General features: G+C 34.8%; 3 protein-coding genes across 3 annotated transcripts; all 3 read left to right on the plus strand.

Moving 5' to 3' along the window:
* Positions 1 to 1643: 1643 nt before the first annotated feature.
* Positions 1644 to 5366, plus strand: LOC140804228 (uncharacterized). Its single transcript, XM_073160097.1, has 5 exons — positions 1644 to 2001; positions 2175 to 2276; positions 2397 to 3155; positions 3342 to 3529; positions 4650 to 5366. The coding sequence occupies exons 1-5, from the start codon at positions 1644 to 1646 to the stop codon at positions 5364 to 5366; spliced, it is 2124 nt and encodes a 707-aa protein (XP_073016198.1).
* Positions 5367 to 9322: 3956 nt separating this feature from the next.
* LOC140811403 (protein SHI RELATED SEQUENCE 3-like) lies at positions 9323 to 11714 on the plus strand. The gene is made up of 2 exons (XM_073169254.1): positions 9323 to 10360; positions 11256 to 11714. The coding sequence occupies exons 1-2, from the start codon at positions 10045 to 10047 to the stop codon at positions 11609 to 11611; spliced, it is 672 nt and encodes a 223-aa protein (XP_073025355.1). The 5' UTR covers positions 9323 to 10044; the 3' UTR covers positions 11612 to 11714.
* A 6682-nt stretch (positions 11715 to 18396) lies between these two features.
* LOC140804235 (uncharacterized) lies at positions 18397 to 19155 on the plus strand. Its single transcript, XM_073160109.1, has 3 exons — positions 18397 to 18585; positions 18710 to 18810; positions 18912 to 19155. Exons 1-3 carry the CDS (start codon positions 18397 to 18399, stop codon positions 19153 to 19155), a joined length of 534 nt encoding a protein of 177 aa, XP_073016210.1.
* Positions 19156 to 20427: the final 1272 nt, after the last annotated feature.

Here is a 20427-nt window from a genome sequence, read left to right on the forward strand (position 1 = left end):
TGCAACTGTTCCTGACACGCATTGCATTGCATTTACTTGATTTTATTTCATGTCAGTTATATTTGTCATAATTTTACTGGTTCGTCGTACTGGGTCCTGACCCTTCTTTTCTATTTATGTTGTGGTTGTTTTTGATGCCATAGCAGATTATCCAGGAGGATTTGACGTGTCTGGAGGAGCGTCAAGTAGCAATGCCTAGTAGTTGGGTTGTTGATTGAGAGTTCTCAAATATATGTATATAATACATATACGTGTGTATTATCTTATCTAGTTATATATCTTCCAGGGGATGCTCTGCGTAGTTGTAGTGTTACTTTTACGATATTTTGGATTGTTGTTGTGTGATCGAGCTTTGTCGGCTCTACATGTGCTAGTCCTGACCAGTACGGCTATAGGTTTGGGAAATGATTTTATGACTTTATTTCGAGTATATAAATGTTGTTTGTGTTGTTTGAAAATTTTTGGGATGTCCTACTTATGGGGAGGTCATGCCGAAATTTCTATTGACCCAAAAAGAAAATTGTAATCGCTTAGCTGTTTACATTAACGAATCATGTTTGTTTGGTCATTAAACGTTAATCAAGAGCACGGGCCCCCACAATTGGTACCAGAGCGTAACTGGGATATGTTCGAATTAGAGTCTAGGACACTTGAGTCTAGACACAAAAAAAATGATTGCGTATGTTTTTGACTACTTGCTTTGATTTGAATTATTTGCTATGGATTATTTGAATTTGCCTGAGTTAGCACTACCAGTTAATTAGATTTTGAACTCAGTTAAATAACTACCTACTAGACTAAGTGTCAGCTTTCCTTTAGTTATTTTGTGCTTATTACATTATTTTGCCTTGGTTTTAACTCCTTATGTCTTATAGAATGGCACCTGGAGGAAGAGGCAAAAAGGGGAAAGAAGTTGTACAGGAGTCATAAGTAGAGAATGTAAGAGGACTCGATGACATTGTCAGAGGTAAACGTGGTTGTCTTGCAGCCCAGGTCGCTAGAAATGTGGAAGAAGATGTGAACCAAGAGGTAGAGCAGTTGACTCGAAAAGTTGGTAGGATGCAGTTGATAATATCTCAATTCCAAAAATTACGTCCTCCCAAATTCTTTGGTAATGAAAGTGGCGAAAAAGTAGCAGGATGGTTGAAAAGTATAAACAATCTATTCAATTTGCTCAAATATTCTCAAAGTGTCAGACTGAAGATGGCCATCTATCAGTTAAAGGACCAAGCACAACATTGGTGGGAAGCTGCATAGGAAACACTTAAAGCATCCGGCGAAATCATTACTTGGGAAGTATTCCGTGCTCAGTTTACACAGGAATATGCACCACATTCGTATTATTATGCCAAGGAAGAAGAGTTGAACCAGTTGGTGCAGGGCAATAAAACAATTGTTGAATATGTTTATCAGTTTTATGCTCTTTTGCCATATATGCCACATGTTGCAAAAAATGATCAGTCCAAAATTTCACGTTTCCTAAACGGACTACAAAGGACTATTCATACTTTGGTGATGACTGGATCGCCTAATACATATGTTCAAGTAGTAGAGATTACGAAGAAGATGATGCTAGTTTGCTCAGGGGAGAACCACAACCAGTTCCACTTCCAGCTTCTATTTCTCAGGGATCTAGAAGTAATATGCCGATACCATTGGGTTTAGTTCCTTACAAGCCTCTACAGTCATCCCAGCAACCGAAAAAACAAAGATTCAAGGCAATAGGCAAACAATTCAAGAAGAAATCGCAATCTAACTCCTCTAGTTCAGACATTACTAGAGGGGGCAGTGCTGTTGTGTCTTCGAATGTTGTATACTGTGACCGATGTGGTGGAAGACATTTCAGTGCAAAATTTATAGGAGTTCAAAGGTATTGTTATTCTGTGGTCAAGTTGCGCACTATGCCAAAGTATGCCCCAATGCACAAAGACAAATATTTCAGCCACAACAGTCTGGACAGGTTCCCCGAGGACCAGATTTCAGGACATATGCTCCTATACAGTCATTTTAGCAGTCCAGCTATCTACCACCTACAGGTTTTCCTCAGCAGCAATTTCCAGTGCCACAGCATGCTCGAGTCCATGCATTGACTCAGGATCAGGCTTAGGATGCACCAGGAGAAGTGATTGTGGGTATTTTCTATGTTTTTGATTATTCTGTGCGTATATTGATAGAAGCTGGAGCATCTCATTCATTTTTATCTGCTGCATTTGTTGATGAGCATGAGATTTCTATTATTCCGTTGTTGAATACTGTGTCTGTGGCTACTCCTGCCGGTGTATACTTGATGTCTCATGAGATAGTCCTAAATTGTGTGATTAGATTTGAGGATAATATTATGATAACTAATCTAATCAAGTTAGCTATGTCTGATTTCGATTGTATCCTCGGTATAGATATATTGACGAATTATCGAGCTACCGTTGATTGTTTCCATGGAGTTGTCAGATTTAGACCGTATTATGGCAGCGAATGGAACTTCTATGGTTATGATTCACAATCTCGCATTCCACTAGTATCAGTAATGGAAATGTTCAGATTGTTGTCAATAGCTAATGAAGGATTTATGATTTATGCTCTCGATGTGGCACAAGAAGAACGGTTGAAAGTTTCTGATATTCATATTGTCAAGGATTTTCCTAATGTATTTCCTGATGAGATTCCAGGTTTTCTGTCTCAAAGGGAAATATATCTTAGCATTGAATTGATGCCAGGGTCAAATCCTATTTCTAGAGCACCATATCATTTAGCTCCAAAAGAGTTGAAAGTACTCAAAGAACAGCTTCAGGATTTACTGGAAAAAGGCTATATCAGACCCAATATGTCGCCTTGGGGAGCTCCGGTATTGTTTGTAAAGAAGAAAGACGGAACGATGAGAATGTGCGTCGATTATCGACGGTCGAACCGGGCTACTGTGAAGAATAAGTATCTTCTGCCGCGTATTGATGTCATGTTTGATCAGTTGCAGGGTACTTGTGTGTGTTCTAAGATTGATCTTCGTTCCGGATACCATCAGCTTAGAGTCCGAAAAGAAGATGCTCCTAAGACAGCATTTCAGACACGTTATGGACACTATGAATTCCTAGTCATGCCATTTGGTTTGACTAATGCTCTAGCGGTTTATGGATTTAATGGATCGTGTATTCCGGGAATTCGTAGATAAATTCGTTACTTCTTTATTGATGACATATTGATTTATTCCAAGTCAAATAAAGAGCACGAAGAACATTTGAAATTAGTTTTCCAAACACTCAGAGAAGCGCAATTGTATGTCAAGTTTTCTAAGTGCGAGTTCTAGTTGGAAAGAGTTTTATTTTTATGCTATGCTATATCTGCACAAGGAGTATATGTTGATCATAGTAAAGTTGAAGCTGTTATCAACTGGCATAAACCAACAAATGTGTCTGAGATTCGAAGCTTTTTGGGATTGGCTGGATATTATAGGCGTTTCATTGAGGGAATTTCTAGAATAGATAGGCCTATGACCCAGTTGACACAGAAGATCGAAATTTTGTGTGGACTGCAGAATGTGAGTCTAGCTTCCGGACTTTGAAAGAAAATTTGACCACAGCTCCAGTGCTAGCTTTGCCTTCAGGCTAAGGTGGATTTGTTGTTTGTACAAATGCTTCTCTAAATGGCCTGGGTTGTGTTTTGATGCAAAATGGTTGAATTTGAGTGATTGCGTATGCATCTCGTCAGTTGAAGCTACATGAGACTCGATATCCAGTTCATGATTAGATTTAGCTGCCATTGTGTTTGCATTGAAGATATGACGTCATTATCTGTATGGAGAACAATTTATGATTTATTCTGATCATAAGAGTCTAAAATATCTTTTCACACAGTACTACTTGAATATGAGATAACGTCGATGGTTGGATTACCTGAGGACTTTGATAGTGAGATTCAGTACTAACCAAGGCGAATGAATCAAGTTTCAGATGCTCTAAGCAAAAAAGTTTAGCCTAAAATGTTGGCATCTTTGACTATTTCAAAAGTTCATTAGCATTTGGAAACTTCAGGATGGACTTTCCAGCCTAGCTATTCAAGTTGAACCACATGTTGTTTCTAAAATACAAGCAGCATAGAGAACTTATCCACATATTCATAGATTGAAAGAATTGACTGAGACATGTCAATGAGGACATGTTCGGTGTTGCTTCAGATGGATGTTTGGGCAATAATGGTAGACTTGTGGTTCCGAATTTGATAGATTTAAAAAAAGCTATAATTCGAGAAGCTCATTGTAGTCGACACAGTGTTCATCCTGTAATCAGAAAAATGTGTCATATCTTGAAATCTCATTACTAGTGGGAATGTATGAAGAAATAGATTTCTGACTTTGTGGCTAGATGTTTGATGTGCCAACAAGTTAATGCTGAGAGAATGAGACCTGGTGGTATGTTACATAGTCTTGAAGTACCACAGTGGAATTGTGAGCACATTGCTATGGATTTTTTGACACACCTACCTCGTTCTAATCGTGGTGGTGATACGACTTGGGTGATTGTGGATAGATTGTCTAAATAAGCCCATTTTATTCCTTATGATCGGACTTGTACTTATAAGAAAATGGAAAAAATATATATTGATCATGTAGTGAGATTGCATGGTGTGTTTGTAACCATAGTATCAGATCGTGATCCCAGGTTTGCTTCGAAGTTTTGGGTAATTTGCAATCAACATTGGGTTCAAAGTTGGCAATGAGCACTGCATATCACACAAAGACAGATGGTCAGTTAGAGAGGATTATTCAAACACTCGAGGACATGTTGCGAGCAGTCGTGATGGATTTTAGTGGTAGTTGGCAGGAATCATTGTCACTTGTTGAATTCTCTTACAATAACTGTTTCCAGGCAACCATCGGGATGTTACCATTTGAAGCTCTATACGACAGAAAGTGTAGATCTCCGATATGCTGGGAAGATGTAGGAAAACGACAGATGTCAATGCCAGAATTTATTCAACAAATGAAAGAAAAGATTGAAATGATCAGTAAAAGAATGAAAGCAGCTCAGGATCATCAAGACATCTATGCTAATAAAAGGCGTAGGCCTATAAAATTTCAGGTTGGCAATCACGTTTTATTGAAAGTATCACTGTTTCGTGGTACTATGAGATTTGGACGCAAATGGAAGCTAGCTCCGCGTTATATTGGTCCGTATGCGATTGTTGAGAGCATTGACACTTTGGCTTATCATTTGGACTTGCTGCAGAGTTTGTCTACGATACATGATGTGTTTCATGTATCTATGTTACGAAAATACGGGCCATATCCTTCTCATGTCTTGCGGACTAATCAAGTGGAGTTGGATAGTTCCCTTAGCTATGTTGAGCATCCAGTACAAATCCTTGACCGTAAATAAAAGCAACTCAGAAATAAGACAATTCAACTGGTTATGGTGCAGTGGACTAAACATGGGAGAGAAGAAGCTACATGAGAATTAGAGGCTAAGATACGTCAGGAATGGCCTCATTTGTTTTAAAATGTAATAAATTATTCCATGTATTATGATTTCCCTATGTACTATCAGTGGTAAATGTTTATAAACCACTTTTGTACAAGTGATGTGTATGCTAGATTTCGAGGACAAAATCGTGTTTTAGTAGGGGAGATTGTGAGAGCCCATTTCCCCAAAGCCCAAAAAAATTCCCCAAGCACGGCACAATTTTATTAATTAAGTAAATAAGTAAAAAAAAATTGATAATCATCCAATTTTCCTTCTCTCTCCCGTGAATTTCTACCGCAAGCTTCTTCTTTCTTCTTCAACTAATTTTCGCTACTTTGCCCGGCCGTATCTTTGCCGTCAGTGATCATTTTTTGAAAGTAAGCATAGTTTTGGAAACCTCTCGACAAGGGCTATCCAGTTATACCCTTTTTGCTAGGAAAACTCGAAATTCTCGAAGACCCTTCGGAGACCGCTGCCTATTTTCGTCGGAAAATCAGGAGGAAACCTTGATTTGGGTGTTTGAAGCTTGAATTTGAAGATTAGAACCAAATTCGAAACTTTCATAGGTATATTTTAGATTTAGTGTTTCGAATTTTGGGTATTTAATTAATTTGAGCTCTAACAATTAATATATGTTGTATTATTGATTGTAGGTGAATCATTGAGCCGATTGGATGTATTAAGCTAATTTTCGGAATTTAATTAGACAATATTCGAATTTAGCTTATTAATTTAGGATTTATTATTTTTTTTGAAAGGTTAAATCGTTTTTGGAACGTGTTTATAGCATTAGAAATAAAAAATGAAAATTTTGGAAATTCCTAGAAAATATCGAAAATTTCAGATTCGGTATGATCGAAGTTTCAAAATTTCATTTTGTATATTATTGAGGAGTTTAGGTTTATTAAGTTAAATAATTCGTTATATTTGACTTTGCGATATATTTTAGAAATTATAAAGCCTAAATTAAGGATTTCTTGAATTTTAGGCTAAATTGTTAATATTGGAAAAATAAATGAAACTTGATGTGAACTGCATTATTTGCCATATGATCGGTTTCTTCGAGAAATCCTTAAGATATTTCAGTGGTAAATTAAGTATCGTTGAGGTATTCATGAACTGTTATATTATGGCGTCTGTAATGATGTGGAATGATATTAAGTATTTTGTAATGAGTTGTGGCGTGCCTTATGCGCTTCTGTGAATAACGTTTTTGCATTCACGCATTTATTTGAGTTGATACTATTCATGCATAGCATTTCGAGCCTTGACTCTATTGATTGCTATCATTATTGATCTATTATGATGTTGAGTCATCGATGTAGCGAGTGATAGGATTAGATCACTCTTGACATCTTGTCGATGGAGCGAGTGATAGGGTGAGGACTGATCAGGTCGATACCGAACCCTCGATGCTACGTTCATGGATGAGCGGCGACTTGATGTTTCGTTGCTGTATTCCCGACACAGGTGGCCACTATTCTCGTTGCTGGTGCATTTCAATTGGACTCCGTTTTGGTATCCGTTATTTTTTTGTTAACGATACGCATTGCATTTCATTACATTTTACTTGATTTTATTTCATGTCAGTTATATTTGTCATAATTTTACTGGTTTTTCATACTGGGGCTTGACCTTTCTTTTTTTTTTTTATGATGTGGTTGTTTTGATACCATAGCAGATTATACATGAGGATTTGACGCGTTTGGAGGAGCGTCAGGTATCGGTGCCCACCAGTTGAGTTATTGATTGGGAGTTACCAAATATATGTATATATTATATATATGTGTGTATTATCTTATCGAGTTATGGCAGGGGATGTCCTGTGTAGTTGTAGTGTTACTTTTACGATATTTTGGATTGTTGTTGTGTGATCGAGCCTTGTCGGCTCTACATGTGTTAATCCTGGCCAGTTCGACTATAGATGTGAGGCCCGCGACGAAGAGGACGGGGGGTGATCGCCGGTGCAATCAGTTGCATGGACAATGAGCGGCTCCTAGCAGGCTTCTAGGTGGAGGGAACATGAATGAACCGACCCACACGGGAATGAGAGGGATTCCGAGACTGTTCAACGTAATGGACTGTACAGTTGAAGAGGGCTTAAAAGATTTGATTGGTACTACTCATATCACGAAGGTGCATCTTCTTTTCGGTAGCTCATCACATAAGAACTCCAAAGTTAAGCGTGCTTGACTTGGAGCAATTTTGGGATGGGTGACCTCCTCCTGGGAAGTTTCCCAAAGTGCATGTGATTGAGGACATAAGCACGCTAGAAAGACTCGTCTTGGTACAGTGAGGACAGTCGTCAAATCTGGGACGTTACAGTTGGTATCAGAGCCGACCTCTCTTAGTACGGTGTGGTTCGGGGACGAACCAAGCGGAAGCTGGTGGGCATGTGAGGCCCGGGGCCGTAGAGGGCGGGGGGTGATCGCCGGTGCCATCAGTTGCACTGACAATGAGCGGCTCCGGGCAGGCTTCTAGGTGGAGTGAACATGAATGAACCGACCAACACGGGAATGAGAGGGATTCCGAGACTGTTCAACGTAATGGACTGTACAGTTGAAGAGGGCTTAAAAGATTTGATTGGTACTACTCATATCACGAAGGTGCATCTTCTTTTCGGTAGCTCATCACATAAGAACTCCAAAGTTAAGCGTGCTTGACTTGGAGCAATTTGGGATGGGTGACCTCCTGGGAAGTTTCCCAAAGTGCGTGTGAGTGAGGACATAAGCACGCTAGAAAGACTCGTCTTGGTACAGTGAGGACAATCGTCAAATCTGGGACGTTACAATAGATTTGAGAATTGATGTTATAACTTTATTTCGAGTTAATAAATGTTGTTTGGAAAATTTGGGATGTCCTACTTACGGGGATGCCATGCCGAAATTTCTGTTGCCCCAAAAAGAAAATTTTTAATCGCTTTCAATGTTTACATTAACGAATCCTGTTTGTTTGGTCATTAAACGTTAATCAGAAGCATAGACCCCACAGAGGATCTCAAAATGTACCATTCTAATTTGGTGGCCTAAAGCCCTAAACTATTAAATTTTACCCGAACATCAGAAAATGGCAAAGTGACGAGCTTATTTATTGGTCATGTTCCATATTCACTAACACACTGTCTTTCTTTCAAGTTTCATATCGCTTAAAATCAAATAAAATTTGAAACGAGAAAAACCATACGAGTTTCCAATCAAGATACGAGTTAAACAAACACTAAATTTGTTGGGGGTGTCATAATTACTTATGTTAGGAGAGCTATCGAACCGTGACGTTTAATTAGGTTGGTACATGGTTTAAATTTTTTTGAGTTGTATCAAAACGTTACCTATAAAATTTCTAATTTTCAATACCTATGGATGATATAATGGCATACATAAGGTTACTTTTGCCAAATGGATTATATATTTATATTAACACTTAACTAACACAACATTCTTGATCAAATGTTTTAACGGCCCAACTAATATAGCAAGTTTTGTGTAATTTTAGACGTCTATTGACGTGACACGACTTTGTAAATTTTGATGCAATTTAAATATATATATATATATATATATATATATATGTGTGTGTGTGTGTGTGTGTGTGTGTGTGTTACTTATAATAAATAAATTATTTAATGATTATAAATTACGATTTATTTCTTATAAAAAAATATTTATTTTTAATATTTTATGTACCGTTGAGACATTGCTTTATCAGATTTGGATCTACTGTTTGGTGTGTAATGTAAAATGTTGGGAACCCCACAGAACACTGTGAGTTATTGTACGGACACAGAAATCTACTGAGAAAGAAATCCATGTCCTAAATATATAATTCCATTAGCATCAATGGCGCAAATTAAAGGGGGGAAAAAGGCGTCCGAATCAAAGTAGAACTGTACATTTTGAGCAGTGAGCCATTCTATGAAATGAAGCTCACCGAGAAAGGTGGTAAAGTTGAACAGTACATTAAACAGTAGTGGAAACCTAACCAGAAAAGCTTTGGAAAAAGAGTTCCCATTCTTGAACAATAATGTGTTTTTAGGACTTTAGTAGATTGTTTGTTTGATTGGAGGGAAGCCCTTTTGTCCATTTGTTTGTTTTTTGTCCCTTCTAAACCTTACGATCTGAGCTCAGATTCATTGCTCTTGTAGTAAGGAGAAAATACCTCGAGAAAGAGTACCTGATTCTTGAAGAAGAATGTGTTTTTCAGAGCTTCAAAAGGTCGTTAGCTTGATTAGGAGGAAGCCCTTTTGTTCATTCGTTTCGTTTATGACTTAATTTTTTCTGCTGAACGCGAGATTTGAGCTCGAGAAAATGCTTGTTTGGTTGTTGGCCGGGAAGCCAGCTTCCTTTGTTATTTTTGATCCGTAAACTCTTTCTTTCTTCTTCGTAAGTTACCAAACGCACACTACGGATAATATGACTCGAATTCTTGATTTTGCCATGAGAAATCAAATGATCCATCGCCGGCTGGAACCCTTTTATCGTTTCTTCTAGTGCACGACGATCGCAAGTAAAGGGAAGGGAAGCAGCCATTTCTCGAAAATACATAGGACATCAATATAAAGTTAAATTTTCCAAGATTTGGTTATTTATTCATTGCGATGATGAGAAGAGAAGAAAAGGTAGGCGAGACAGGCGTTTCTTTAGCAACCAGAAGGTGCCAAGACTGTGGCAACAAAGCAAAGAAAGATTGCCAACACTTGAGGTGCAGAACTTGCTGCAAAAGCCGGGGATTTGCTTGCCAAACCCACGTTAAGAGTACTTGGGTTCCTGTTTCTTTAAGGTACCCGAGGCACCACCCAATGCTGCAGCAGAAACAGCAAATTCATTCGGGAACTGTTGAGCACCAAGAAGCCAATCAACCAAACCCTAAAAGGTACAAAGCCATTAATCAAGCTGCAGGGCCTCCACCATTAGGTATACTGTTTTCTTCTTGGCTCCTTTTTTCGCAGATCCCGCACGAACACGCACTATAAGGTGTAATAATTGGTTATATATATATTGATCGATGAACTAGCATACGCGCGGTTGATGTTGGTGAATCTTGCAGAAGTTTGGATATAGTAAACCACAAACCCTAGCTACAGCTTTCACTACCTTACATGGTGAAGAACAAAACCAAAGCAACTTTAATTTTTAAAATTTAAATTCTATATATTTTGAATTCCTTAGATGTACATCATTTTCTAATCCAAACAAAGTTTTCTTGTGTTTTCAAAGATTAATTCTTGATCATCATATAGATGTTTTTTCTTTTTTGACAATTTGTGGCTTAAAATTCAAGAAATTACACGAAGATTTGAGAGTATATTCACATATTTTTCAGTACACATGTTTAATACTTCAGCTCATGATTTTTTTAGAGGATTCAGCTCATGAATTTTAAAACGAGATGATTAGTTATTTAAGTTTTGATATGATATAAAAAATAGCTAAAACTGTATGTTTTACTCTAGAGATTTTTAATTCACATCCCATATATTTATTTTATGTGGCGAACTTACCTCCCTTATCAAGTGCAAAATTAAAATTATAATATGCAAGAGGTGTTAAATTCATGAATTATAGGGAAAATGAATGCAACATGCACGTTTATATGAGCTACTAAGTTTTAAAATATTGTCCTATGCGCAAGACTATGATATAAAAAAATGTTAGACCAGAGTTGCACGTTATATTTGATAAGCTATACAAATCATAATCTTTAATTTGTGAGAAAGTTTTCTAATTTAATCTTTCTTGATGTTCCACAATTTCTTGATGTGACGATGATATACAAATCAACTTTCGTTTGCAATTTGTTCAATCTTAGGCCTACAAGAATGCGTTTTTCCAGTAGAAGCCTGTTTTCCCACTGCATTTCGTTGTGTTCGTGTGAGTTCACTGGACAACGTGATAAATCAGTACGCGTACCAAACATCAGTAAGCATTGGAGGCCATGTATTCACAGGCATTCTGTATGATCAAGGCCCTGAACTGGAGGGAACTGGAAACTATGTAACAGGAGAGAGCTCAACCTCCCCTGGTATAGGCTTGTTGCAGCAAGAAAATTTTGTCCCGAGTACAACTCCTACTACAACCGGTACTTCATCCAATCCATATCCTCTCCCTTTTTCAGTATTCACCACTACAACCGCACAGTTCTTCGATCAGTACCCGAAATCTTGAGGAAATGGAGGGCTAAATAACTGTACCAGTACAGTTCATATTTGTATATTGTTTCAAATAAGTATAAATATTAATTTATAGGGATTTATCGAGATTGATTATTCAAAAGGGTAGAAGTAACATTTAAGACATATTGTGTTTGGTGATTCCAATGAGAATAATTTGTGATTTCAATATGTTTTTTGTGTTGCTCAAGGTTGTCTCGTTTCCAATGTATATGGCATGTTCTTTTTGGTGATATAAACGGTATACTTATTTTTATTTACATTAGCATGTTGGATCCAATAAATTCCACAGGAGAATATGTGCGCGATCTATCTATTTTATTATGGATGGGATCAAGAGAGCTTAAAAGGGCTAATATAAAAGTTGAAATACTTCATGTGTAATTAGCGACGGAAAATTAAGCCGCGAAACAGAAATCAAAGACATAATTTGTTCTGTAGAGTTTTTCCTCATCATTATTGTTAACAAGTGTTGCGAATAATGTACAGTATTCAGTGCATAACATTCCAATTTCCAATTCATATACTATCATGTGAATAATTATAATTAACAACAAGAAAAAATATTAAATTTCCCCATGTATTTGTAGCATACCTAATTTGGCATAGTACTTCATATGCCTACATTACTACGTATCTCTACAAAGTGTTAGATTTTCATGAATATATTTTCTCCATGGATTATAAATATACGAAAAAAATAAGAAATATTTTTAAATATTTGGCAGTACTTTCTATGTCATACTATTCAATTACCATCAAATCACGTGAATCCCATATGAATTCCCACGGGGTTCATCTATTTTGGGATCAAATAGTCATGTATCCACAAAAAATAATTCAAGGGTACTTGCTCAAACGGACATATAAACTTGTTTTGTCTATCCGATTCCCAAGATTTCTTGGTGTCATTATTGTTGTGAATCATCATAGAATTCATAGAATAAGATTAGAAGGCAGCCGCCGTAGACAAAAGGAAAGAAACTAATGTTGTATCTGACAATTGACAGTTCAGAAATAGCCATCCAAAAATATCAATAAGCAGAATACATCACATTAAAACCACCCATAAAACAACTAGGATACTTATCCCTGTACCAAGAAATTAAGAAGATAGCTGAAAATCAGCATCAATATTAGCTCTATTAAGTTCATATTTCTTGAAGATGTTACCATCACCCAATCGATTTATATGTTATTTCTTGAAACTCCCACTCCGTATTTAATAGCCAATCTTCATTTTCTCAAGGTACATTACTGTATATGAACATTTTTTTTGTCAAATTCGTTGAAAGAATTGTTTTCATGTGATACTTGCTGGAGAATTTTTCACATTTGATTCTTTTAAAACACAGAGTTAATTTTTCGTTGATATGTGATACTATTGATTATATGGCAAAAACCTATCACTAGTGATTATGACAAAAATCAATTTTCTCAACAAGTTGAGAAAATAAAACTTTCTAAAAACAACCAACAATATTAAAACGTGAATAAGAAAGCAAAAGAAACGCCAACGAAAACTAGAGTCACAGAAACACTCTTCAGCCAACTTCGTCACGGATGTTGTCTGCAGATGTTCCCAACACTCAAGACAACACTTGCTCTCGACAGTCTTCAAGGCAGCAGCAACGTTGACAGTGTTTTTCTCTGAGATTCAGTACGTGCAAAGTGCGTGTATTATGTTGAGTAAAAACGGCCAGCCCTACAAAGTCCTTGGTCTTTCTTTTTATAGATGAGAGTCCTATCACATAAGGAAACCTATTAAACAAGGGAAGTTAAGAGTTTGATTAGAAATAAACTCTATTTAAACATTGATATCATATCTCATCAAATCATTAACATAAATATAATATCTCAATAGGTCAACAATATGCTTAAATATATTTGCACAATTATCTCATTATCTTAAGAAAGGCAAAATCACATAATATTACCATACTCAATTTAAATCAATAAAGAAAGATATAGTTACGAAAATAATTTAATTCTATAATTCTATCAAACTCGACAATATTATTTCCCTTCAAGTTCAATAGCCTCTTTCTAAAGGTACATCATTGTATATTTCATATATTTGGTTTAACCGTATAAAACTTCAACGAATGAGTTTATTTGTGTTGAATGGATTTCAGCTTCAAAACCTTAGCCTATGCTGTAAATCGAGGAGTCAACGACGAACTGACCTGAAAACCCATCGGATATGAAGATTCTGTAAGAAATGACACTTAAAAGAAGTAGCATGTAAGAATTGGCAAAAGCCAAGAAACCTACCATTTTTTATGAACAGTACATGCAGTCTCAAATATTTTACAATTGAGACAGCATACGCCTCTTCTTTTGACATCCAGACTCCCGACTTTTCTCGTCGATGGTATGAGAAACACCTATAAATAGATGATTGAGGTCCCTAAACACACATCTCATAATAAAGATACATCATCTACAGAGAGCGTGATGTGCTTATAAGGCTTCAATCGGAGGAAAATCGGAAGAATTACAAATTCTTCAATGGACGGATCTATTTTCGCATATTGATTATCATATTTATATATGTTCAGAAACATGATTTTGAGAAAAATATCTAACATTTGGTATCAGAACAGTGATACCTCTGCCTTGAAAATATTTGTTTTCATTTTTGAAAATCGGACATCATGAAGTTTCAAAATTAATTTATGAAAAAAAAAGTTTTGAAATTTGAAAGTTCGAAATGATATTAAGAAACTTACTCGAAAATTTCTCGGTCGAAATCTTGAAAATTATCATGAGGATAATTTCTGCAATTTTGTTCAAGAAACTTAGAATATGAAGTTCCTGAGAGGTTGAAGATAACTCTCTGCAACATGGCTTCAAAAATGAATCAAAATACAATTCAACGAGTATGCATTCAATTGTCTTTATGTGAATTGAATTATTGAGAAAGTTGGTCTCTCTTCAATTGTCGGCAATTAATTTAGTTATTATTACTATTATTGTTATTTTTAAAAAGTTAATGCGGGAACCACATCAATTTGACACTTACAAGCCATTGTCGGTAACAATTTAGTTTTTTTTTTATATTGTTATTGTTTTTAAAATAAAAAATAATAATAATAAAAAATAAATAAATAATGATTAATGTGTTATTGAGTTATATGTATAATTCGGTATACATATAACATTTGGTTAAATAATTTGTACACATTAAAATAGTTACAAGTTCGACGTAATTTCTAATACATGTTTAGAAATTGTTTTTGCATGTTAGATATAATGTCAAATATTATGGATAGTGTTTGATGTATAAATGCAAATTTAATATTATGTTTGCATTTATTTTTGAAATTTAAAATGCAAATAATATTTAAAAAATAAATAATTGGTACATCAATATTCACATTATGTTCATATTAAATTATATTAAGTTGTTTATAATTTGAAATAAACATATCAAGTAAGATGTGAATATAATATTATAAAATAAAATATTTCAGATGTTCACAAATGAACAAATATTCCTCACTTTATCACTACTCTGATAAAAGAGAAAAACTGATGAAGAGCCCACATTCACGTAAATGTGATCCTCACTTTATCACTACTCTGATTGAAGAGAAAAGCTGATGGGGAACATATTTGTTCATATTAAGTAAAAATGTGAATATAAAGTTATTTAATGAAAAATTTTGGCATATAAAGATTCACATAAATGTGGATAATTAATTTTAAAAATAATTATAAGGTGACGTAAGAAAACATGATCTAAGGGAGTTCTTCATAGATCGGTTTAAACTGCCTTGAGTTGCCACTGGTCTTCTCGAGGAATGTTGCTCTGATTAGGAGTTAGCTATTCAAAGTGCCTTAGTACTACCTATCTTTCTTGGGAGCACTCTTAGAAAATGTTGATTACGTTACTAAATAATTATTATATAAATTATTAAAGTAAAACCAAAATTATGTTCGGTGAACCGTATAATTTTAAATAATTGAGGAATAGCCACAACATTCTTAATTATGAAAAAATATGCATTAAGTGGATTTGGATCACATAATGAAAATAAATTGTAATTAATTATATAAACATAATAAATTTTACCCCACAAAGATTTTTATTATATTTATATAACTAATTAGGTTAAAATATCAAATTATATTTTCTTAATTTACCCACATGAGTGAAAGAAAATACATTTTGATAGTTTTATCATAAAGTTACAGAAAAAATCTTATTGAATTAAAATTTTAGCCTACATGCAAATATTATGTCACTAGATTTTTAAAACATGAATTACATTGGCAAAACATGATATTGTCTCAAAAATTTAAGCATATGATATTTTGTGCAGGTATGCAACCTGCGAGTTTTTTTGATATAAAATGTGACATTCCCTAACTAAAGGGTGATAACTATAAAATATGGAAAGAAAGAATTATTCTTCAGTTGGGGTTGATGGATATTGATTAAGCTATACAGAAAGACAAACCATATGCTATTACTGAAAATAATATTCCAGATGATGTTGATCTTTATGAAAAATGAGAGCGATCTAATCGACTTTGCGTAATGTTCATAAAGACCAAAATCTCTGCTGATATGCGTGATTCTGTCGATCAACATAATAACGTCAGAGAATTACTAAAGACTATTAGTGAACAATTTCAGTCTTCAGATAAGGCACTTGCTATCACACTGATTATAGAATTCTCTTCATTAAGGCTCACCAGTGTGAGAGGTGTGCGAGAGCACATCATGAAGATGCGTGACATATCGGCTCGGCTCAAGACACTTGAAATGGAAATATCTAAGACTTTTCTCGTGCACTACATTTTATGCACTCTTTCACAGCAATATGGACTCTTCAAAATTTCCTACAATACACATAATGATAATTAATGGTCAATTAATGAATTAATGACCATGTGTGTTCAAGAGGAAGGAAGCCTGTTGATGGAAACAAGTGATAATGTCTTTATGACTACACAAAGAAAATTTAAGAAACAATCCAAAGTCAAAGGAAAAGATAAATGAATAATTCCACCACAACCTGACATCAAGAAATAATCTAAGTGTTTCTTCTGTAAAAAGACGAGACACATGAAGAATGATTGCATTAAGTTTAAGAATTGACTTGAAAAGAAATGTATTCCTACTTCATTTGTCTGTTTTGAATCTAATATGGTTGATATGATGTATAACACATGGTGGATTGATTCTGGTTCTACAATCCATGTTACAAATACCTTGCAGGGTATGCAAAATCTAAGGAAGCCAATAGAAAATGAGTGGAGCATCTATTCAGGAAACAAGATGCCTTCTCATGTAGAGGCTATTGAGACTTGCTGCTTAGTGTTGAATAGTGGTTATTTTTTAAAATTGAAAAAGACCTTTTATGTTCCTAGTTTTTCTAGGAATTTAATTTCAGTTTCAAAACTTGTATCTCTTGGTTATTCGTTTCAGTTTTTGGATAAATCAATAAATTTGTTTTATAAATAAAATTTTATTGGAAATGAATGGTTGATTGTCTTTTTTCTATTTCTTTACAAAATAATAACACCACTATGCATGTTCAAGGAGGTATTAAAAAATGTGTTATAAATGAAGATTTCTCTATACTATGACATCGAAGATTGGGAACATCTCCATAGAGAGAATTAAAAGATTAATAAATGAAGGAGTACTCAGTACTTTAGGTTTTACTGATTTTGATACTTGTGTGGACCACATAAAGGAAAAGCAGACTAATAAGTCTAAAAAAGGTGCCAAGAGGAAGACATAAATATTAGAAGTCATATATTGAGATATTTGTTGTCCAGATATGGACATGCAAAGTCCGAAATATTTCATCTCCTTCATTGATGATTACTCACGATACATGTATATCTACATCTTCATAATAAAAACAAAGCACTTGAAGCCTTTAAGGTTTTTAAGGCTGAAGTGGAGAAGCAATATGATAAACAAATTAAGATCGTGAGAACAAATAGAGGTGGAGAATATTATGGTAGATACACTGAGAATGGACACGCACCTGGTCCGTTTGCGAATTTTCTCCAAGAACATGGGATTTTTGCCCAATATACTATTCCTGGTTCTCCGGACCGAAATGGCGTAGCTGAAAGAAGAAATTGAACATTATTAGACATGATGCGGAGCATGTTAAGTTGCTCCAAACTTCCTAAATCCTTGTGTACTGAAGCTCTCAAGACATCTGTGTATATATTAAACCGAGTTCCAACTAAGGCTGTCCCAAAGACGCCATTTGAGTTATTATAAAGTTGGAAAACGAGTTTGCAACATATATGCGTTTGGGGTTGTTCTTCTGAAATAAGAGTTTACAACCCACATGAAAAAGAAACTGGACCCAAGAATTATAAGTGGATATTTCATTGGGTATGCCCAAAAATCCAAAGGATACAGATTCCATTGTCCATCTCACAACACTAGAATTTTGGAATCAAGAAATTCAAAATTTCTTGAAAATGACTTGATTAGTGGAAGTGATTATGACATAGTTTTTGAGAATGATCACGTTAATGCACAACCCTCTTATTCAAATGACAAATTGATTGTTATTCACACCCCTCAAGACCAAATGAGTGTTAGACAACTAGTTACTTAAGTTCCACAAATCGCTGATGAAAGTAGATCAAGTTGTTAATGAAGAATAACAAGAAATTGTTGATCAACCAAACAACCTTAGGAGATATACTAGAATAAGAAGATAAGCAATATCCAGTTATTATATTGTGTATTTACAAGAATCGAACTTTTACATCGGAGCCGAAAATGATCCTGAAATGCTTTCACAAGCCATTAGTTTTAATGAGTCAAAACTATGGTTTATTGCTATGAAAGAAGAGATGAATTCTATGGCAGTTAATGGAGTCTGGGATCTTGTTCAGTTGCCTGATGATGTAAAAGCCATTGGATGTAAATGGGTCTTCAAAACAAAGAAAGACTCATCAGACAAAATTGAAAGATATAAAGTAAGACTCGTTGATAAATAATTTACTCAGCAAGAAGGAATCAATTATAAACGGTTTTTTCTCTTGTATCTAAATGAAAAACATTCCTTACGCTTCTACTGTCGGATGCTTAATGTATGCTCAGGTTTGCACTACACCTGACATTGCTTTTATTGTTGGGATGTTGGGAAGATATCGGAGTAATCTATGTTTAGATCACTGGAAAGCTGCAAAGAAAGTCATGAGGTATCTTCAAGGGACCAAAGATTATATGCTTATGTTCAGGCAATCTCACATGGTGGTTGAAGAGTTTTTTTTAAGCTTGGAATTATGAATTCTATATCTAGGTCATTAAGAATATATTGTGACAATTCAGCTACTATTTTTATGGCTAAAAATAACAAAAGTGGTAGTCGAAGCAAGTACACCAACATTAAGTATTTAGCCATACGAGAACGTGTTAAATATATGAAGTTACTTATCGAACACATTAGCAATGAATTGATGATTGCAGATCCTTTGACTAAAGGTATGTCGCCATTGAAATTCAAGGATCATATAGAGAAAATGAGACTTGATTCATTTATGTAATTTTGTTGTAAGAACAAAGTTAATGGAACTATGATGTGATATTTTCTCATATTTATTGCATACACATTCATTGATTTGAGAAATATCAATAAAGTTGGATCTCGAATAAACATAGGGTTTATTCATTAAGTTATTTGAGAGATATAATATATTGTGATACATGAAAGATAATAATCGTTTTTAGATGACCTATCGCCATGATTTATGTATTTTATTTTCTCATATGGTAAATTAGATATATGTGTCAAGTGGGAGAATGTAAGAAATATGACACATATTAAAAGAAGTAGCATATAGGAATTGGCGACGGTCAAGAAACCTACCATTTTTTACGAACAATACATGCAGCCTCAAATTTTTGACAATTGACATGCGCCTCTTCTTTTGACATTCAAACTCCCGACTTTTCTCATTGATGGTATGAGAAACGCCTATAAATAGAGGTGATTAAGGTATCTAAGCACACATCTCATAAGAAATATACATCATCTACAGAGATCGTGAAGTACTTAGAAGGCTTCAATTGGAGGAAAATAAGAAGAATTATAGATTATTCAATGGCCGGAGGTAATGCTCGATCTATTTCTGCATATTGATTATCATGTTTATATATGGGCAAAAACATCATTTTGAAAAAAATATACAACAGATTCATCTGTAATTTTTTACATAAAAAATTAAACCGCAAAATCACGTATTTATGTGTGTACAATACATTCGCTTAACAAGAAAATATTGTAGATTTAGTAGGAAAATCTGTGTAAAGTGTGAGGTAGAGGAGACGCCCCAATAATGACCTACCGAATCATTGTGGATATATCATCTAACAAGATCTTGCGAGACACCATAGTTGGCTGGGCGAGAGTATGAAGCATGTTAGGTATTTCACATAAACTTTTATGAGACGATCTCGCGGGTGAATTTTTTGAGACGAATATTCTATTGAGTTATCCATGAAAAATATTACTTTTTATGCTAAAAGTATTAATTATTTTTGTAAGTATGGGTAGATATGACATGTCTCACAGATAAAATTATGTAAGACTTTCTCGTAAGAGACATTATAAATATTTAGGTCAACTGAAAAGTTACACTACAAAAAAAAAAATTATGTTTAGCGATTTTTTTTTGCGACGGAATAAACCGTTGCTAATCAAATTAGCGACGGTTTTTAACGTCGCTAAATTTTGCGACAGTTTCTCAAAACTTGTCGCTAATTAGCGACGGTTTTTAGAAACTAAACCGTCGCTAAATTAGCGACGGTTTAGATAA

This window comes from Primulina eburnea, chromosome 1, assembly GCF_022965805.1.
Source record: "Primulina eburnea isolate SZY01 chromosome 1, ASM2296580v1, whole genome shotgun sequence".
Taxonomy (NCBI): Eukaryota; Viridiplantae; Streptophyta; class Magnoliopsida; order Lamiales; family Gesneriaceae; genus Primulina; species Primulina eburnea.